Source organism: Mus caroli, unplaced genomic scaffold, assembly GCF_978045245.1.
Source record: "Mus caroli unplaced genomic scaffold, Mus_caroli_1 scaffold_14, whole genome shotgun sequence".
Lineage (NCBI taxonomy): Eukaryota > Metazoa > Chordata > Mammalia > Rodentia > Muridae > Mus > Mus caroli.
Window position 1 is genome coordinate 480370 of NW_028227269.1, and position 21679 is coordinate 502048.

The following is a 21679-nucleotide window of genomic DNA, read 5'->3' on the forward strand; positions in this document are numbered from 1 at the left end:
TTGTTTATTCAACCTGTATTTTGTTTTTATAAGCCACGTACTTTTTTTGTTGAATGTTTTCCCTATATACATTTGTTTGTTTGTTTGTTTGTTTGTTTTGAGGATAGCATCTCACATAATAAATGATGGCCTAAAGTTTGCAGCAATCTTCCTGCCTTTGCCCCCTTGAGTGCTGGGATTGTAGACAGGTTCCACCATGCCCAGTTTTATGGATTCTGAGGATAGAGCCTAGAGCATTATGCATTCTAGGCAAAATACTCTACCACTTGAACTACACCCCCAGTCCACTTAGAATATGTCTTTGTGACTGTACTGGTAGTTTCCTCTAAGGGACAACTCTATCATTTTGGTGGTGAGGAGTTTCTCTTCAACAGTAGTTTACTTTCTACATTAGAGACACCTCATGATTGCTTTTATTTCTTAATAAAAGAAAGAGATTTGATTTTAGTTAAAATATGCAAAACCCCAAACTAATTATGTGAGTTAATTTTAAGTGTTCATGATGTCATTATTTATTTATTAGGCTTTAATTTTTGAGACCAGGTTTCACTTTGCAGTCTAGGCAGGCCTTAACATTCAAAATATTCATATTGCAGGCATCTCAGCAGTCTGTGTCTCTGTAAGACGGACTCCTTCTGTAAGTAACCCTTACTAGTTAAGAACCCTTTATGTAGACCAGATTGGCCTTAAACTGGGATACAATCTCGACAATGCCTTGTGAATTATTCTTTTTGGATTAAATAGTTTAATGGTTAGGAAATTGTGACAAATAGGAAGAATAATTTTGCACCAGTTCGATTTCTTACAATGATAATATTTGCTTATTTTGTGCCCCAGCTACCTTTGTGAAAAATAGTGTTTAAAAGACAGAAAGTAGGCTGGGGAGCTGGCTTAGTGGTTAAGAGCACTTGTACAGAAAGATACCTTATCTCACCAAGGGCCCCACTTCCCCATTTGTAAAGACTCATTTGTTTTACTTTTATGCCTCTTTTTGTTTTTGTTTTTTGTTTTTTGTTTTTGTTTTTTTTTGTTTTTTTGGTTTTTCGGAACAGGGTTTCTCTGTGTAGCCCTGGCTGTCCTGGCACTCACTTTGTAGACCAGGCTGGCCTCGAACTCAGAAATCCGCCTGCCTCTGCCTCCGGAGTGCTGGGACTAAAGGCGTGCGCCACCATGCCTGGTTATGCCTCTTTTTGTGAGTAGGGATGTATGTGTGTCTACATCTGTGTGTGGGAGCCAGAGGATGACATTAGGTGCTTTTCTCAGCTGCTCTTTATTTACTGAGGCAAGATCTGTCACTAAAATGGAAGCTTGCCAGTTGCTTTGCATGAGTAGCTGGCCAGCTTGCCCCCATCTCTACTTTACAAATACTGGTATTATAAGATGGTGCCGCCATGAACACCTGTACTTAAAATGTTTTTAAAACTTGTATTATGTGTATGGGTGCTCTGTTTGCATGTGTCTTTGTAGCGCATGTATAGCTGGAGTCAGAAGAGTCTACAGTTACAGATGGTTGTGAGCCGAGCCTTGGCCTTCTGGAAGACTGCCTTTGTCCACTGAGCCCCCACACGGTGACTTTTCTGTGTCTTTTGACATCTGAACTCTGGGCCTTACATTTGTTCTCGAAGTGCTTTATCCATTGAGCCAATTTCCCATTCCTCTGTCCTGTTTTTATATGTTTGTCCTGAAAGTCTACACACCTCCTACCTTGTGGAACAGAAAATAACTTATTTTGGAGTCAGGCAGTAATGGCACACATCTTTAGTTCCAGCACTTGGGAGGCAGAGTCTGGCAGAGTTCTTGAGTTCAAGGTCTACAGAGAGAGTTCCAGAATGGCCAGGGCTACACAGAGAAACCCTGACTTAAAAAGTCTTCAGGGAAATAACTATATTGGATATTAAGTTAAAAATTTCTACAGGGCCATGTTGGGACAGGGTTGCAATCTAGCATCTTGTGGGAGAGGCAAAAATATCTTCATATCAAGGCCAGTTTGGCCTAGGTAGGTAGATTCTATTTCCAAAAATTTTAAAAAGTGTTTGCTACAAAAGGAGATACAGCAGTAGCTCCTAGATTATGAAAACTTGAGAAAACAATCTCAAATTTGCAGAGCTGACTACTGCTTTTTCCTTTTATTTTTTCCCTTTTTAAAAAAGATTTATTTATTTATTATGTATACAGCTTCCTGTCTGCATCTATGTCTGCAGGCCAGAAGAGAGCTCCAGGACTCATTATAGATGGTTGTGAGCCACTATGTAGTTGCTGGGATTAAATTTAGGACTTCTGAAGCTCAAGTGTGCACTCCCTATACATATATATTTAAGATTTACTTTGTGTGTGTGTCTGTCTGTCTGTCTATCTATAAATGCCTGTGCAGTACCCATAGAGATCAGAAGATGGCATTTGACTTCAATGGAACCGGGGTTACAGGTGATTGTGAGCTATCTGACTTGGGTGTTGGGAACTGAACTTGGTTCCTCTGTAAGAGTTGGAAGTGCTCTTAACTGCTGAGCCATCTCTCTATCCCCTCCTGTACATTCAATGTTAATGTAATCAAGATGATCAGCCTTTACCTTTATTCCTTTTAGGTTTCGGTATCTTAAGAAATATTTTTTCCTATTAAGAGATTAAAAGTTGTAGGGTGGAGATTAGCACAGCCTGAAGAGTGCTTGCCTAACATTAATGAATTGGTTCTGTCCTGCGCACTGCATTCATGGCATAAACTGGTGTGTTGACATACTCTTGTAATCAAAGGGTTCAGAGTCATTCTCTGCTTCATGATGAATGTGAGGCTAGTCTGGGCTTGAGACTCTGTAGAGAGTGGGCTGGGAGGAAGTGTATGTATAGGAGGGGCTAAGTGATTTTATTTAGCTCATGTAGCCTGCACTAGCCTCTTGCACTGTCCACTCTCTGTATGAGGATAACCAGATACCAGTGAATTCTCCCTCAGCTCCCCACACTCCCCCAGACAGGGTTTCTCTGTATAGTCCTAGCTGTCCTGGAACTAGCTCTGTAGACCAGGCTGCACTTGAACTCAGACATCCACTTACCTCTGCCTCCCAAGTGCTATGACTTAAGGCACGCAAGGCATATATCACTGCACCTGGCTTAACCTTGAACTCTTGATTCTCCTGAGTGCTGGAATTACAAGTGGGTGCCACCATGACAGCCTTACATGGTGTTGGGATACATGCAGTGCTAGGAATGAAATCCAGGGCTTCTTGCATCCCAGGCAAGCTGAGTACCAGCTGAGCCATATCCCCAAGCCTCCATCTGGAGCCTAAGTCACTGATGTTTGAATTATTCAATAGCTGGTTTAGTGATACTCAATTTCAAATTGTTCCTGTGGACAGTTTTGTTTGATGCTTTCCCCTCTTTCTCTTCCTTCCTAGTTTTAGTGTTTGGTTTTGAGATAAAGTCTTTGTAACCCATTTGGAATTTACATAGTAAATTACCAACCCAACAGTCAGTATGAACCACCAAGCAAAACACAAACCCCTAATATTTAGAAGGAAACTAATAAAAGGAAGAAATGTTGATAAATCAGACACAATTAGAAACACAAAAACAACTAGAAAAATTTATAAGAAATTTCAAATGGAAGTTTTCTTTTGTATACATTTTGTATCTTTATATAAAAAGAAAGCAGCGAAATAATTTTTATCCTAGTGGGTGTGGGGTTAACACCAGAGAGGATGAGGCAGATTTGCCAGGAGTTTGGAGCTGGTCACCATGGTAAGTTTTTGGTTATATTGTGAGAACTTGTCTCAAAAAACAAACAGAACAGAAGAAGCAAAAGTCCATGTTGTGAACTGTATGAAAGAAGACAGGTGGCAAGGAATGGGAGGCAGCCTTTAGGATTGAATATTTTCTAAGTTTCAACAGAGATTAGAAGTGGCTTTGGGATGAGGACCATAAGGCTCAGAAAAGCTCATACTCTTAGGTGGCTTTTTTATTTTCACAGCTTGGTCTGATTTTAGGAGGACCAATTAATGTGCTTGGAATCCAGACATACAGAAATTGTGAGATAAATGTGTATTGTTTAACCTAAATTGGATAATAAAATGTATAGTCATAAATAAGAATAAATACATTGTTAAAGCTGTATAGTGGTAAATTAATAATATTTGAGAGTTTTCCAAGAAGCAAAGTCAAATTTAGTAGACCTCAGTACTTAAAACAGTGGGTAAGGGCTGGAGAAATGACTTAGTGGCATGAAATACTCTTGTGGAGAACCCAGATTTTTAGCCAAAACTTCAGGGAGTTCCAATTCCGATACACCTGCATTCATGTGTATGTATACACACCTACACACAAAAATAAAAATCTTAAAGATGATGGATAAAAGATTTACAGGTTAATATGTAAAATCATTGTAAAACAAGGCACAAATTGAGAAGAAAGGCTAAAAATAGTTTATTGCTAATTTACCTTTGAGTATTGTGAAATATATTTGAAGAGAGGCTGAAAAGGTGGTGTGTTGAGGAAATTGATCTGACATGTGTTTTTATTCTAGGAGTTATATAAATCTTTATGCAGGAGATAACATCTATTTTAGGTCAGTTGGGCTATGTGGGATTTATTTCAGAGGTCTGGGACCTATGTGTGACTGACTGGCTATTTCTTTCTTTCTGTGACCTTCACCTTGTTTTCACTTCATATTCCTTCTACCCATATGTCTTACACATTGAGTTCTCCGATTGTATCTTTCTCAGGTTCTGCTGATCTCCTGAAGTGTAAGGGGGTGTGTTAGTTTGGGTTATATACTGCTGTGAACAGATACATGACCAAGGCAACTCTTATAAAGGACAACATTTAAATGAGGCTGCTTATGATTCCAGAGGTTCAGTTCATTATCATCAAGGAGGGAAGCATGTAGCATCCAGGCAGGCGTGGTGCTGGAGAATGATCTTAAAGTTGTACATCTTGTTCCAAAGGCAAACAGAAGACTGTCTCCCATGTGGCTAGAAGGGTCTAAAAGCCCATCCTCACTGTGACACACTTCCTCCAACAAAGCCACACCCACTCTGACAAGGCCTTACCTCCCAATAATGCCACTCCATAGGTCAAGCATGTTCAAAGTACTTAAAGGGTTTAATGCAGCTCTTTCATACAATGACATTGTACCATTTCTTTATTGCTATTAGTCATTTTGATTGTTTGGTGGGATCAAGCCTTGCAATATAACCCTTACCGTCCTGGAACCTGTGAAGTGTTCAGGTTGGCCTTGAGTGCTGGGCTTATAGTTGTGAGCCACCATCCCTTGCTTTTTCTTTAATGTTTTCTTTTAATGTATATTAAGTATATATAATGAGATTTTCATACTCTGTTATCCTTGTTGATCTTCTGCTGACACCTTTCTCTTGGCAGCTAGTTCCCCGTCAACAGTTTGGTGGCCCAGTGGTTTTTCACTTGGGTTGATAAGGGGAATGGATGAGGGCTACTTACAGGCTTGTGGTCAGTCACCTTTCCAGTGTAGCCGCTGAAGAAAGTGCCTCTTACTACTTCCTAGCAACCATTGACTTCCAGACTCTTAGGAATGGTCACTTTCCACTTACTTGTTTCTTTGAGATAAAGCCTCTAACTCTAGTCCAAACTGACCTCAAATTTCGGTTGATTGTCCTGCTTCAGTCACCTAGCCTCAGCTATGATGATTGGTGTGTGGCACCTTCTTCTTCAATTGTCTCACTGTGTTTGTTGTCCCCACCCCTCCATTGCTCTAGAGAATACAGTATATACTTCTTTTCTCAAGAGTATGTTTAGAATCACTATTTTACTTACCACTATGTAGCTCCCTTTACTATCACTTGTATATATTGTCATTGTCTTATGACATTGCAAATTGGAAAGCCCATGAGGAACTATAAATTCTTGAGGGTTTTTTTTTTTTAAAGATTTATTTATTTATTATATGTAAATACACTGTAGCTGTCTTCAGACACTCCAGATGAGGGCATCAGATCTTATCATGGATGGTTGTGAGCCACCATGTGGTTGCTGGGATTTGAACTGGGGACCTTTGGAAGAGCAGTCAGTGCTCTTAACTGCTGAGCCATCTCTCCAGCCCTGATTGTTGCTTCTTTTTTTTTTTTTTTTTTTGGTTTTTTGAGACAGGGTTTCTCTGTGTAGCCCTGGCTGTCCTGGAACTCACTTTGTAGACCAGGCTGGCCTCAAACTCAGAAATCCGCCTGCCTCTGCCTTCCGAGTGCTGGGACTAAAGGCGTGCACCACCACGCCCAGTGATTGTTGCTTCTTAATATTTTGTTGTTAGAGGTGGAGTTATGTTTGTGTGCAATCTTCTTTTGGGTTTTTTGGAAGAAGATTACTTTCTTGTTTTTTCTAGGGTGTAGTTTCCCTCCTTGTGTTGGAGTTTTCCATCTAAGATTACCCTTTGTAGGACTGGATTTATGGAGAAATATTGTGTAAATTTGGTTTTGTCATGGAATATCTTGGTTTCTCCATCTATGGTAATTCAGAGTTTTGCTGGGTATAATAGTAGCCTGGGCTGACATTTGTGTTCTCTTAGGGTCTGTATGACATTTGCCCAAGATCTTCTAGCTTTTGTAGCCTCTGTATAGTGTAATTCTGATAGGTCTGCCTTTATATGTTACTTGATCTTTTTCCCTCACTGCTTTTAAAATTCTTTCTTTGTTTTGTGCATTTGATTTTTGACTATTATGTAATGGGAGGAATTTCTTTTCTGGTCCAATCTATTTGGAGTTCTGTAGGCTTTCTACTTGTTTACCTGTGTTCTCCTATATTTCTTTAAGGGATTTATTTATGTCCTTCTTAAAGTCCTCTATCATCATTATGAGATGTGATTTTAAATCAGAGTCTTGCTTTTCTAGTGTGTTGGGGTATCCAGGGCTTGCTGTGGTGGGAGAACTGGGTTCTGATGATGCCAAGTAGCCTTGCTTTGTTTTTGCACTTGCCTCTCACCAGATGGTTATCTGTGGTGTTAGCTGGTCTTGTTGTCTCTGACTGTGGCTTGTCCCTCCTGTAAGCCTGTGTGTCAGCATTCTTGGGAAACTAGTTTTCTCCCGGATGAATTTGGGTATGGAGAGCTGTGGCACAGGGTCAACTCCAGGGTCCAGATGGAAACTGGAAAGATCCTGTTTCGGGCTGTTCCTTAGTTCCTGTGTCCAGATGGTTCTGGGCAGGACCCTCTTGGGCCAGGAATTTAAGCAGAAGATGTGGTCTCACCTGTGCTCTCAGGTGTGTCAGCACTCCTGGAGACCAGCTCTCTCCCAATGGGTTTGGGTATGGAGAGCTGTGGCACTGGGTCAACTCCAGGGCACAGACAGAAACCGGAAGCTGTACGAAGACTTAAATGTTAGTTGTTGTCCTGGATTCCAATTCACTGCTAAACCTGCTGAATCTGATGCCCTTCCTCTTGATTAAATGGAGTTAAAACAATTTTGTTGCTTAAAAAGAATGTTTCTATTAATCTTGCAGTTCAGACATTGTTTACCACTACAACTTCAAAATAAAGTTGGCTTTTTAAAAATGTTATAAATGTGTTTTGACATTTGCCTGCACACCTGGTGCTGTGGAGGCCAGAAGAGGGTGTTGGATTCCTTTGAACTCCTGGAGTTATATATGGTTGTGAATTAAATGAACCTTCATATGGGTACTGGGAATTGAACTCAGATCCCCTGGAACAACATCCATGGTTTTTGCTTTCCAGCCGAGCCCCATTGTTGTTCAAGATAGGGTTTCTCTGTTTGGAGCTGGCTATCCTAGAACTCTTCTTTGTAGATCAGGTTGGCCTGGTCTTGCCTCTGCCTCCCAGGTGTTGGGATTAAAGGCATGTTCCATTTGAGTCATGTACACCTGACTCAAATTTGATAGTTTTTCTTTACTGGCTCTTGTGTATCTTGTGTAGCACAGATTTCTTATTCCTAACCTTTCTCACTCTGCATGTGTGAGTCATCTTAAAGATTACAGAAGTACTGGTTACCTTATTATGTATACAGTGGCCTGCCTTTGTGTATGTGTGCCTGCAAGCCAGATGAGGGCACCGGATCCCATTACAGATGGTTGTGAGCCACTGTGTGGTTGCTGGGAATTGACCACAGGACCTCTGGAAGAACAGTCAGTGCTCCTAGCCTGCTGAGCCATCTCTCCAGATGAATATTTAAGTTATCAGTGAATAGGTGTCACTGGTAACATAAATATTCTTTTTATTTTGTTTGTGACAGCATTTTATTGAGTAGCCCTGGCCTACTTGGAACTTGCTATGTAGACCAGGCTGGCCCGTAACTCAACAGATATCCATTGTCTGCCTCTGCCTCCCTGCCTTTTGGGTGCTGGAAATAAAAACCTGCACTGCTGCTTCTGCTAAGGAGCAGTATTAGTCAGTACTTTAAGAACCTTGCCCATTCTCCTTGACTTTTTTATACTTTTGATATTTAACTTTTTTACATGTTTATTTATATTGTTTTAAGAACAGTTTGTAAAAAATATGTTTTGTAGTTTAAACAGTTTCAGTAGAATTTTTTTGTGAGACAAACACTGCCCTCCTGTGGTTAGAATAAGGTAACTGTTTTGGAAAAGTGCTAGCCTAGTTGTGGTAAAAGAATATGGTATCCCTCCTTTGGAATCCTTTCCACTTCCAAGGGGTTTCCTCACTTCCCTTTAGTAAATCTACACTTGCTTTATCTAAGTAGTAGTAGTGATGAATGCAATAGCTTATGTAGTATCTTTCCTTAGAAATATTTGATATTTTTCTTCTCAGATTTTTCTAGTGTATGTATATATTTTTCTCATCCTTCTGTATATTTTCTTAGGGGATTAGGACAATTAAATATAAACAAAAATTAAGTTATCAAAAAGATAAATTGCCCAGTCACTGAGCCGCCGCCGAGGACTCAGCTGCCTCCCCCTCGAGCCCTCTCGCTTCCCGACGCTCCGTGTGTCCCCCCCCCCGCCCTGACCCCCCACTCGCCCGCCTTCTCCCACAGCCACCTTCCGCAGCCGTTTCCACCGAGGTAAAGGAATCATCATATCGTATGTCCGCCATCCAGAACCTCCACTCTTCCGACCCCGTTGCTGATGCAGGTAAGGGTGGTAACCCGCTTCCTGCTGACACCGAGGATTATATCCATGTAAGAACTCAACCGAGAAACGGCAGGAAAACCCTTACCGCTGTGCAAGGGATCGCTGATGATTACGATAAAAAGAAACCAGTGAAGGCGTTTAAGAAGAAATTTGCCTGCAATGGTACTGTAATTGAGCATCCAGAATATGGAGAAGTAATTCAGCTACAGGGTGACCAGCGCAAGAACATATGCCAGCTCCTGATAGAGATGGACTGGCTAACCACGATCAGCTGAAGGGTCATGGGTTTAAGTGCTTGTGGCTCTCTGAAGCTTAAGTGAGGATTTCCTTGCAATGAGAAGAATTTCCCTTCTGTCCCTTGTCACAAGTTTAAAAACCTCACAGCTTGTATAATGTAATCATTTGGGGTCCGCTTTTAACTTGGACTAGTGTAACTCCTTCATGCAATAAACTGAAAAGAGCCATGAAAAAAAAGATAAATTGTTCTTTTTTGTTATTATTTATTTGTGAGTTCATGTGCACACAGCTGAACAAACATCTTGTAAATGGTACTTCTCTTCCTTGATTGAACTCAAGTTATTAGACTTGGTGGCAGCCTTGCTGCTGATCCATCTCACAGTCCTAGGTCCTGTTTTTGTTTTGTTATCTTTTTATTTTAATATTCTCTTTCTTTTTCCTTTCCTCCATCCCCTCTTCCCTCCCCCCTCCCTCCCTCCTTCCTTCTCCTTCTTCATTACTGTCTTCTTAGTTGTCGACTTCTGTTTAACTGGATTTCTCTGTGTACTCTGACTGTCCTGGAGCCCTATAGAACTGGCTGGCCTTGAACTTAGAGATCTGCCTGCCTCTGCTTCCCAGAGTACTGGAAATAAAGGCTACATCGCCACCCGCTTTCCCATGTCTTGTTTTTTTTTTTTTTTTTTTTTTTTTTTGTTGCCCAGGCTGTAGCCCAGACTGACCTAGAATTTGTTGCAGACTTCCTGTCTCTTTTAAGTGCTGTAATTATAAGCCATTTTGAGGGGGAGACAGAATCTATATGTGTAGTCTAAGCTGGTTTATAACCTTTGTCTTCCTGCCTCACCCTCTATAGTGCTGGAATTAAACAGTTATATACTATTCTGTCCAGCTTAATCAAAGTACTGTTGCATGAAAACACAAATGTTTTATGCTTGATATTTTACTCTTAGTTTTTCTTGCAGTATAGTGTAGTTTCACAGAGGAATGATTTTTTTCTTTTCTTTTTTAAGAATTATTCATTTATTTTTTATGTATATGATCATGTACACCATATCTGTCTTCAGACACACCAGAAGAGGGCATCGGATCTCCATTACAGATGGTTGTGAGCCACCATGTGGTTGCTGGGAATTGAACTCAGGACCTCTGAAAGAGCCCCGATTTTATGTGTGTGTGTGTGTGTGTGTGTGTGTGTGTATGTGTATGTATATGTATATGTATGTATGTTTCGGAACTTATTATTTTCTATTTCTGTGTGCTTTTTTATTTACTAGTAGAAATTAATATATCATTAGTTATTTGTGGTGAAAATTGCAGAAAAGAAAAAAGGGCTAATAGCCTGAGAAAAACATGGTCTTTTGTTTACTTCACTTTCTTTTGTTTACTTCACTTCATTGTTTACTTCATTTTCATTTGCTAACCTTTTTGATGAAGCTGACATCAGAAACAGGATGTGACACAGATTTTTGGTCATCAGGGGCAATCCTGTTTTCGGCATCCTGAAGTGGTGGCGCACGCCTTAAATCCCAGCACTTGGGAGGCAGAGGCAGGTGGATTTCTGAGTTGGAGGCCAGCCTGGTCGACAGAGTGAGTTCCAAGACAGGCAGGGCTACACAGAGAAACCCTGTCTTGAAAAACCAAAGAAAGAAAGAAAAAACAAAAAACAAAACAACCACAACAAAAACATGCATCTCTGCTTCTTGAAGCATAGCTGCTTATCCAAGTTTCATAACCCTGAGAGTTGCCATTTTGGGTCTGTTGTTTGTAGACCTGTTTTGTGAACTCTGTAGAGTGATTTCAGATTATGTAGTTGACATTGTGTTGCTTTTAGGATTACGTAGCCATGAAGGTCCAGAGAAAGGTCTTATTTGGTAGAGTGCTTCATTGCATATAAGATGTCCTGGAATCCATCCCCAGCACAAACTGGGTAGATGTAGTTTGTCTGAAGTCCTAACACTGAAGATGTGGAAACAGGAGGGTCAGAAGTTCAAGGCCATTCTTGGCTCTGTAGGGAGCTATGGGCCTGGGCTGGAGAATCTGTCCTCAAACCAAACTAAAAAGAACCCATCAAATGCTTATTTAAATCCTATGGAGAAATTTTGTTTGTTTTGGCAATAGTGTCTTACTGTGTAACCTTGAACTAACAAAGATCTACCGCTAGTGCTGGCATTAAAGGATTGTGCCTGGCATTAGCTTTAGTTCCCAAATCTATGTACTAGAATTCAAAACGTCTTAATTTTTAGAACTTATTCTGCATCTATTTTGCATTTATGTCAGCTAGTGGCTAGTTTCAAAATGTGATATTGGTTTATGGCTACTGCTATGTTGCCTGGGCAGGTGTAGAAAGAGAGGGACAGTATGGTGACACACTCCAAAGTCTAAAAACAACTTGGGAGAATTCCCTTCCTTTGTGACATTAGACAAGTGTTCTTTACTGTGCTTGATATACAGTGACATTTGTATTGGAACGCTTTCTGTCTGTATCTGCGTGCTCTTGAGTTTGGGTTGCAGTTGAGCCCAAGCCAGGAGGTTATAGAGAAAACAAAACCAGGAAATCCGCTTCTGAGTACACCTTGTTTTTTTCTAATTGTGGTTTCCTTTTATCTGCTACCATTTTTGAAGCCTTCAGATAATTATTTTATTCATTCTGTTCAGGCTTTTAGTTCCATTTAATGGCGAACAAACTATGCTTACACTATGCTTACCGGCTTTATTGCATCCAAACCACTGATATTGATTTTTTTTTTTAAACGAAGCATGGATTTAATTTAACTACAGTTTGAGGCTATATTTCATCATGATGGGGAACACATGGCAGGGGTGTGAGGTCATACTACTGACTGCAAATGTAGTCAGAAAGCAGGGAGATAAGTGTTCCACAGATGCAATTTTAATATAGTTATATGTTCATTTATTTGATTGAGAATTTACTGTATGCCCATTCAGTAGTAGTTACTGATAGAAATGTAAACAGATGATTAAAAAAAAAAAAAAAGACAGGGTTTCTCTGTGTATTCCTGGATGCCCAGGAACTTAGACTAGACCAGGCTGGTCTCAAATTCAGGGATTCATATGTATGTTTCCCGAGTGCTAGAATTAAAGTTGTGGGCCAACACACCTTGTTAAAATAGAGAATCTTCTATGCACAGTGATAGGTCACAGGTGGGGATAGGACTTGGGAAAATTAAGCAATTTCATATTCATTGAGTAATTCAAATGTTAATTTTAACCTTTTTGGTTTGTTTCTGCTTTAGAATTTGACTTACTGTTTGTGGCTGAGGAAAAAGTCCGGAAGAAATCTCTAGATATTTATGTTTTAGTTCTAACTATTGACATAGTAGAATATACAATTACAAGAATGAGAATGTGAAATAAAATAAGAATTAATTCATTATTATTTCCTTGTTTTTCAGGTCTTAGAAAAATACCCTAATACACCCATGAGTCATAAAGAAATTCTTCAGGTTATCCAGAGAGAAGGACTGAAAGAAATCAGGCAAGTTATTAAACTATTACTAGTAATGATTGTGTTTGGTTAGAGTATTTAATAATACTTGGTATTCTTTGTCTTACACATTGATTAGTATAATATACTTTCTGAACTTCAGGTTTATTGCAGTTTTTAAGTCATTATATATAAAATGAAAAGTAAGTAAAGCAAACTCTTCATGAAAAGGTAAAGTATTCATCTTTTAAGACCTATGCATGTTAATTCTTCAGAAGGTCTGGAATTAATTAGCTTTATGCCTTCACCTATCACTTTGTACTTTTAATATATTGAGGTTGGTAATTATTGGATAAAAATGATAAATGTCAACTTCTAGAGGTAAGCAGTGTAAGAAAAAATAAGATTTGCTAACAAGAATGAAATGGGAAAAATTTACTATATGTGTCAAGAGAAAGTCTTTGTCGGGCATCATGACACTGTCTATAGTTCAAGATGCATTAGAGAGACTAAGTCTTGGAAGATCACTTGAGTCTATGAGTTCTAGACCAACTTGGGCAACATAGCAAAAAATAAGAAATAGAGCTGCTAAGGTGTTTCAAGGAGTTAAAGCCCATGCCCATGCTAATCTAATGATCTGAGTTTAATCTCCAGAACTCACTGTGGGAATAGGGAAATAGATAACTTCTAGAGGTTGTCCTTTGGTCTTCACATGCATTTTGTGGCACGTGCACACAAACGCATACACACACATGCACATTTAAAAATGAATATATAAACAAATATTTAATTTTCAAATGTAGTAGATGTATTAATAGGGTCAAAGATAATACACTCCAATTTCTAAGTGTCTTGTTATGATAGTAGTATATAATCATTATTGCATAACTAAAACTTTCTGTTATCAAGAAATGTTAAAATTATGTCATTCATTTTGTATATTGAGATAAATTTGACCATCTACATTGGAGTTACTTTGGAAAAGATAAGAAACTTGAACCAAACCAGGCAGTGGTGGTGCACGCCTTTAATCCCAGCACTTGGGAGGCAGAGGCAGGTGGATTTCTGAGTTGGAGGCCAGCCTGGTCTACAGAGTGAGTTCCAGGACAGCCAGGGCTACACAGAGGAATCCTGTCTTGAAAAAAACAAAAAGAAAAAAGAAAGAAAAAAGAAACTTGAACCAAAAAATAGAAACAAGAAAAGTTAGGTGTGGCAGGGCACATTTGTAATTTCAGTGTTGTAGAAGCTGAGACAAGTGCTGTAAGTTCAAGGCTGACCTTGGCCACACACTGAATACCAGGCTGGCAGGGCTACATATTAGTTACTTTTTCTGTTGCTGTGATAAAACATGCTGACCAAGGAATCTTATAAAAAGAAAGTTTTAAATTGTGTTTACAGTTAAAGAGGGTGCTAGAGCATGAGACAGAGAGTGAGGTAACTAGGAATTAGGTGGCTTTTTGAAACTTTATCACATTCCCAGTGATATACCTCCTCCAAGAAGGCCACACCTCCTAATTCTTTCCAAACATTTGGGGACCAAGCATTCAGGTATATGAAGTTATGGGGACCATTCTTTCTTTTTATTTATTTATTTATTTATTTATTTTTGAGAGAGGGTTTCTCTGTGTAGCCCTGGCTGTCCTGGAACTCACTCTGTAGACCAGGCTGGCCTCCAACTCAGAAATCCGCCTGCCTCTGTCTCCCGAGTGCTGGAATTAAAGGCGTGCGCCATGAATGCCTGTCTGGGGACCATTCTTTTTTCTTTTTTTCTTTCTTTTTTTTTTTTTTTTGGTATTTATTTATTATTATAAGTACACTGTAGCTGTCAGATGCACCAGATGAGGGCATCGAATCTCATTACAGATGGTTGTGAGCCACCATGTGGTTGCTGGAATTTGAACTCAGGACCATTGGAAGTTAGTGCTCTTACCCGCTGAGCCATCTCGCCAGGCCTATGGGGACCATTCTTGTTTAAACTACCACACTCTTTTAGAACACCAAATAAAAATAAAAATACATTTGTGGTGCTTTTATAACAGAATAAAACGTTCATTGTCACTACTTTATGGCAGAAATCATTATTAAGTAGATCTTTTTTTGGCTATTTACCAAGCTAAATTTCCCCAAAGTGATTTCATTAGAAAAAGCCTAATTTAAGAATGAAGAATATTTTGTGTCTGAAGATGACTAATAGATAAAAGTGTTTGTTTGCTACATACACCTATGTTTGACCTTTGGATCTCATGGTGGAAGGAGTGGAAGGGGAGAAACAACTCCCAAAAGTACACATGTGCATTTTCTTATTAAGTTAATAACATGATTTTCTAAGATTAGCTCCTGTATTAAGCCTATCTCTTTTCACACTGGTTGTAGTCTGTTGTCAAGCCTGCAAAGTTGGTAGGACTGTCAAGAAGAAGTTAAACAGAAGCAAACCCTTAGGTATTGATAGACAAAGTTAAACAGAAGCAAACCCTTAGGTATTGACAGACAAAGTTAAACAGAAGCAAACCCTTAGGTATTGATAGACAAAGCTTTTGTTTTCTTTTTTGGGAGGGGGATAGATAGGATCTCATAAAAACCTCAGGGTGGTCTGAAAATTGAACCTTGTAAATAATGAGATTACAGGTATATACCACCTTTCCCAGCTTGCTGTTTTCGTTTTGTTTTCTTCAGCCAGGATTTACTAAATAGCCTATGTTGGCCTAGAATTCATAAATCTGAGAGTACAAACAAGTGCCTGTATACCCAGCAAGAGCAACAATATAATCTAATAAATTTGCATCAAATTCATTGTAGATCACCGAGAAGCAAATAACTTGTAAGGCCATTGTTGATGGCTTTATGATTCCTTGTAATAAAAATGCATGGGAAAACGAATACTATTACAAAATTCTCACTTTAAGCTGCTCTGATAGTTACACTTTTTCATAGAATTCAAGTATTTGAATTATTTTTCTATAGTAGCTTAGGCTATATAGCTGAATTTAAATGTGCAATTTTAGACAACAATGTTTTGGATTAATTTATGCATTTAAAAAATGTAATGTTTTATGTAGTAAGGTGATGACGATTACTAATTTGAGGATTGTTAGTATTGCTGGAAGATCATGGTATAAATTATTTGGGGGAGCTTATTGTTACTTGTAAAGAAAAATTAAAACCTTTTTTTTTCCCTCCTTATTTTCTTGGGGTGCATTCCAACTCCAGAAGGTAAGAAGTATTACTTTATTCTAAAGGAGTATTAAGCAGTTATAAAGCACTCTTTTACAAGTTTTATTGAGTGTGCCTTTGTATGCATGATCTTTACTTTATCGAACTAACTAGCTTAGAAATGAAATAACTGTGATAGTGTATAAATATTAGTCACTAAGTGTGCTCTTTTTTACTGTTTATTTTTATAGTTTGTAACCATTACATGGCCATAATTTTAGAAATTGTTGACATTAAGGTTTATCAAAACTTAAATTTGCCTTATACCACTGAAGTATAATTCAGCATGTTGATGAAAACACTCACAAGATAGAGATGTGCACATTGCCCGTTGCCTATGAGATTACAAATATTTTTGCTCGACTTGTATAGAGAAAATATGGTCAATTGTCTATAATCAAGTGATACTTACCTGAAACCAGGCGGAACAGATTAAAATTCATAGTCTGAATCCTTTACCAAATTGGCATTTTGTCTGTGTTTGCATCCCACTTCAGATAACCTTAGTCTGCAGCAATTCCCTTATTTATAGAATAGGTTTTTTTTGTTTTTATTTCAGTTATATGACTTCTATGTGAGGCTTGAGAACAGGAAATATATATGTGTCATGTATATGTCATGTTTGCTTATAGATTTAGATTAATCTCTTGTAACTTTAGTTAGTACTTTAAGTTCATTTAAGTAACAGGCCATGAATGAAGCTTAATAAGATTTAAATTTTTAAATTTGTTTTTTCTCTGTGTGTGTGTAAGTGTGCTTGCCTGTGTTTTGTGATGCTCTGATGACAGGATCTTTGATTTTGGCCTGTTGGATACTTTGTAGGTGGTAGTGGTGGTCTCAGGTCTTTGAGGACAAAGTGACTTAGGCTGGACTACTTTTGTTCTGGTCTGTTTTTGATCGTTTTGTTTTTAAGCAGGGCCTTACTAAGATCTGTCTCCAAAATGCTGGGCTTAGAGTTAGAGATGTGTGCCACCATGCCCAGTTTTATGTAGTTTTACCCCATATGCACGATACCACCTAATAACTCACTCCTATTTTAGTATTTGTTTTTGAGGCTTAAAGTCAAAGCCATTTAATATAGTCTAAGATTTACCATAACTCTTAAGTTACTTCTCTGAGAAAGAATTCCTGATAGAAAATATTAGGAACTGGTTAAATGACTCAGACAACTGTTTAAAAACTCAGAAGTTCAACATCTGTTTCCATATCATCTGGCATTATTGCTCTGAGACAAAAGCAGAAAGCAAAGCTAGGCCGGAGACAAAACTCAGCAGTTAAGAGCATTTGCTACTCATGAAGAGGACCCAGTTCAGTTTTCAAAAAGTAATTTTTTTTTTTTAAAGAAACAGAAAGCAGTTATAACAGCACTAGCTATTAAGATTCAAAATTGCATTGCTAAATGAACAATAACCACCCAATAGGGCAGCAATATAAAGTTTTAGATAATTTTTTGTGTTTTTATTGTTTCCAGTTCAGTTCTTGTTTTTTTTCCGAAAAGTTTCTGGGTTTCAATCTGTGTGTTCATTCACAGTGACACTTCTTTTACCTGGAATCTTAAGATCCTATATGTAACTTTTTGTTCTACTTATTTTAGAGGCAAAAACTGAATTTGGTCCAGCTGTTAAGAACTTTGAGCATGATAATTTGGGCAGTAGTGGTGGTACATGCCTTTAATCCCAGTACTCAGTAGGGGGGAGGCAGAAGTAGCTAGATCTCTGAGTTCAAGGCCAGCTTGGATTACAGAATGAGTCCAGGACAGCGAGGCCTATACAGAAACCCCTCCCCCCTTAAAAAAAAATAACTTTAAGTATCCTAATTATCCGTAATAAGATAATAAATAAATAGCTAGGCAGTGCTCTTATCACAGAAATAGAGAAGCAATCTGTTTCTCTCAAAGCTACTTTTTTTTTTGAGACAGAGTTTCTCCAGCCCTGGCTGTCCTGGAACTCACTCTGTAGACCAGGCTGACCTCAGACTCAGCAATCCACCTGCCTCTGCCTCCCGAGTGCTGGGATTAAAAGTCGTGCTCCACCACCGCCTGGCTCAAAGCTGCTTTTTATTACCTGTTTACCATAAGATTCAAAAGTTAGGTGTTATAATGAACCAGTATTTGAAATGACCTTATTTAAATGGGAGTTAGGTATTTCATGTGTATTTTGTCTCATAAAGACGTTGTAACAGGAAGGAATTGTATAGCTAGTTAGTGATAAACTTAAACTCACATTTGTAATCTGTGTGTAAAGGGTAGGCAGTAGATTGGGTAAGGATTTTATTTTGCCTCCTTGAGAATGGGGATTAAGCCCCTGGCCTTTACAAGGCATGGCAGGCAGCACTCTACCAAACCTTGGGCGAGGAGGTGGGCTTTGTTGTCGTTTTCCCCCTTTGTGTGTGTGTTTTATTTTTAACAATTTCAGCTGGGCTTCATGGCATATGCCTTTAATCATAGCACCCTTGTGGCCTTCTCTGGGTTAATATACCACTTTATCATAGTTGAGAAAAAGAACAGATGTCCATTAGAGACAGGTTCCTTTGTTTATTATGTGTGTATTTTTGTTTTTTTATTTTATTCTTTGGGTATCTTATATGTCCATGCTTATGTGGTTGTAAGACAGGGGTGGACATCAAGCATTTTCTTGCCCACCCCTCCCACCAAAAACCCCCTCCCCCTTTAACTTTTTTGTTGGGCTAGACTGGTGAATAGTGAGCTCCAATCAATGGCCTGCCTTTTAAAATGTCCGTTCTTCAGTCTCTGTTGCTTTGAGTGTGACCAGCGGAGAACTGAAAGGAGGATGAGTTGAGAATGTACAGTCAAGGTTGGGGATTTAGCTCAGTGGTAGAGGCTTGCCTAGCAAGTCCAAGGCCCTGGGTTCGGTCCACAGTTCGGGGGCGGGGGGTGGTGGTGGGGGATGTGCAGTTAAGTTGTTTTTCTTAGGCCTGGAGAGATGGCTCAGCAGTTAAGGGTACTGACTGCTCTTCCTGAGGTCTGGGTTTTAATTCCCAGCATCCACATGGCAGCTCTCAACTGTCTATAACTCCAGAATCTGACATTTTCTCATAGACATACGTGCAGGCAAAACACAAATACACATAAAATAAAAATCGATAGACCTTTTTATAAAAATGTAAAAGTTGTTTTTGTCTCTTAGTAATTGTAAGAAACCAAAAGAACCAAACAAGAACAGCAAAAATTGGGCTCCCAATGTAGGATCTAGACAAAGTACCCAAGAGCTGAAGGGGTCTGCAACCCTATAGGTGGAACAACAATATAAACTAACCAGTACCCCCAGAGCTCGTGTCTCTAGCAGTATATGTAGCAGAAGATGACCTAGTCGGCCACCATTGGGAAGAGAGACCCCTTGGTCTAGCAAACTTTATATGCTCCAGTACAGGGGAATGCCAGGGCCAAGAAGTAGGAGTGGGTGGGTAGGGGAGCAGGGTGGGGGGAGGGTATAGGGGACTTTTGGGATAGCATTTGAAATGTAAATGAAGAAAATTTCTAATAAAAAAATGTGAAAAAAAAAAAAAGAACAGCAAAAATTACTTAAGGAGTCTCCAGTCAGACTTCATATATGCTTTTTATAAACTCTATATATGCTTTTTTAAAAACTTATTTATTTATTTAATATATATGAGTTGAGTTCTCTATCTGCACGTACACCTGCATGTCAGAAGAAGGCATCAGCTCACATTACAGATAGTTGTGAGCCACCATGTCATTGCTGGGAGCTGAACTCAGGACCTCTGGAAGAGCAGCTAATGCTCTTAACCATTGAGCCATCTCTCCAGCCCTTTATATGCTCCTCTCCTCCCCTCCTCTCCTCTCCCCTCCCCTTCCCTCCCTCCTTCTTCCCTTCTTTTCCCCTTCCTTCCTTCCTTCCTTCCTTCCTTCCTTCCTTCCTTCCTTCCTTCCTTCCTTCCTTCCTTTTTTCCTTCCTTTCTTCCTTGCTTTCTTTCTTTCTTTCTTTCTTTCTTTCTTTCTTTCTTTCTTTCTTTCTTTCTTTCTCCCCTCCCCTCTCCTCCCCTCCCCTCTCCTCCCCTCCCCCTTTCTTTTCCCTTTTCTTTCTTTCTTGAGGTGGAATTTCTTGTTTACCCCTTAGCTGTCCTGGAGCCAGTTCTGTAGCCCAGGCTGGTCTGGAATTAAAAGGCACGAGTCACCACCTCCTGACTTCCATATGAACTTTCAGTGTGCTCTCTTGCTACTCCTGTTTTCTAAGAATATGTTGCTTTAAGTACCGCAGCTCCAAAAGCTGGGCATGGTGTTCCATACCTGTAATACTAGTGCTTGAGAGACTAAACTGGGAAGACTGCCTTGAGTTTGAGGCTAGCATGGGCTACATCTAGTGTTCCACACCACTTTAGACTTGTGCTGCAGAATGAAAATTCTATCTCAAAGAAACAACAAATGAACAAAAAAGCCCAATTATATAAAAACAAGCATTAGTTTATTTTCTTTAGTACTGTATCCCCTGCTTGACCTTAGACTGATTTTTATATTTGTACTACGTTTTTTTTTTTCTGTATTTTAATGCTGGTCTTAGTTTCAAGCTTTTATTTTAATAGCTATAAAACATTTTATGTGTATCAATTTATTTTTGTTGGTTTTTGAGGCAGGATTTCAGTGTAGCCCTGGTTGGCCTGGTATTCAGTATGTAGACCAAGCTGGTCTCAAACTCGCAGAGATTACCTCCCTGCTGCCGTATCTGGCACTTATCAATATTTGGCGGGTTCGGGCATGTGTGTGTGTGTGTGTGTGTGTGTGTGTGATGTATTTGCACACACCACATTCCATGCCTGATGTCTGTAGAGTTAGAAGGGAACATTGGATCCCCTCAAACTGGAGTTACAGATGGTTGTAAACTTCCATGTGGGTGCTAGGGATTGAACTTGGATCTTCTGCAAAAGTAGCAGGTGTTCTAAACCACCAAGCCATCCTTCTAACCTCTACAATTAGATATTTTATAACATGCTTTTTTTTTTCATTTATTTTTTTGTGGGGGGATTCTTTACTCTATAGCCCAGGCTGACAGAACATTGTCATCTTCCTGCCTCAGCCTGTAGAGCAGTGTTTCTCAAACTGTGGGTTGAGACCCTTTGGCAGGAGGTGTCAAAAACCCTTTTTCAGGGGGTTGCCTAAATCCATAGGAAAATACAGATATTTCCATTAAGATTCATAACAGTAATAAAATTGCAGTTATGAAGTAACAATGAAATAATGTTTTGGGTTGGGGCTCACCACACCACCATGAGGGTATGAAAGGGCAGCAGCATTAGGAAGGCTGAGAAGCACTGCTCCCTCTGTAGGCTTGATTTCGTATGTGAGTCACTATACTCAGGGATTTTTGTTTTGTTTTGTTTTGTTTGTTTGTTTTTTCGAGACAGGGTTTCTCTGTATAGCCCTGGCTGTCCTGGAACTCACTTTGTAGACCAGGCTGGCCTCGAACTCAGAAATCCGCCTGCCTCTGCCTCCTAAGTGCTGGGATTAAAGGCGTGAACCACCATGCTCTGCTTAGGGATATTCTTTAATGCACGTGGCATTATGCTTAAAACTGCATAGCTTTCTTTCCTGTTTCATTTAGTTTCTTTCTTTCTCTTTCCTCTCCCCTTCTTCCACTACCCCCCCCCCTTTTGTTTTTTTTCCAGACAGGGTTCTTTTTTTTTTTTTTAAAGATTACTTTTTTTTTATTTATATGAGTACACTTCAGCTGTCCTCAGACACACCAGAAGAGGGCATCTGAT

At 39.3% G+C, this 21679-nt stretch overlaps 1 protein-coding gene and 1 pseudogene across 2 annotated transcripts in view; both read left to right on the top strand.

Annotated features, from left to right (window-relative positions):
• Positions 1 to 21679, top strand: part of Asxl2 (ASXL transcriptional regulator 2) — an 81461-nt gene that overhangs the window by 2144 nt on the left and 57638 nt on the right. The window contains exon 2 of one of the 2 annotated variants that reach the window (XM_085830164.1): positions 12702 to 12785. In XM_085830164.1, coding sequence (XP_085686290.1) covers positions 12702 to 12785 — 84 coding nt within the window. The remainder of the gene's footprint in view (positions 1 to 12701; positions 12786 to 21679) is intronic. The other variant, XM_085830163.1, reaches the window with a different exon arrangement.
• On the top strand, positions 8967 to 9534 carry LOC110307008 (eukaryotic translation initiation factor 1 pseudogene; annotated as a pseudogene).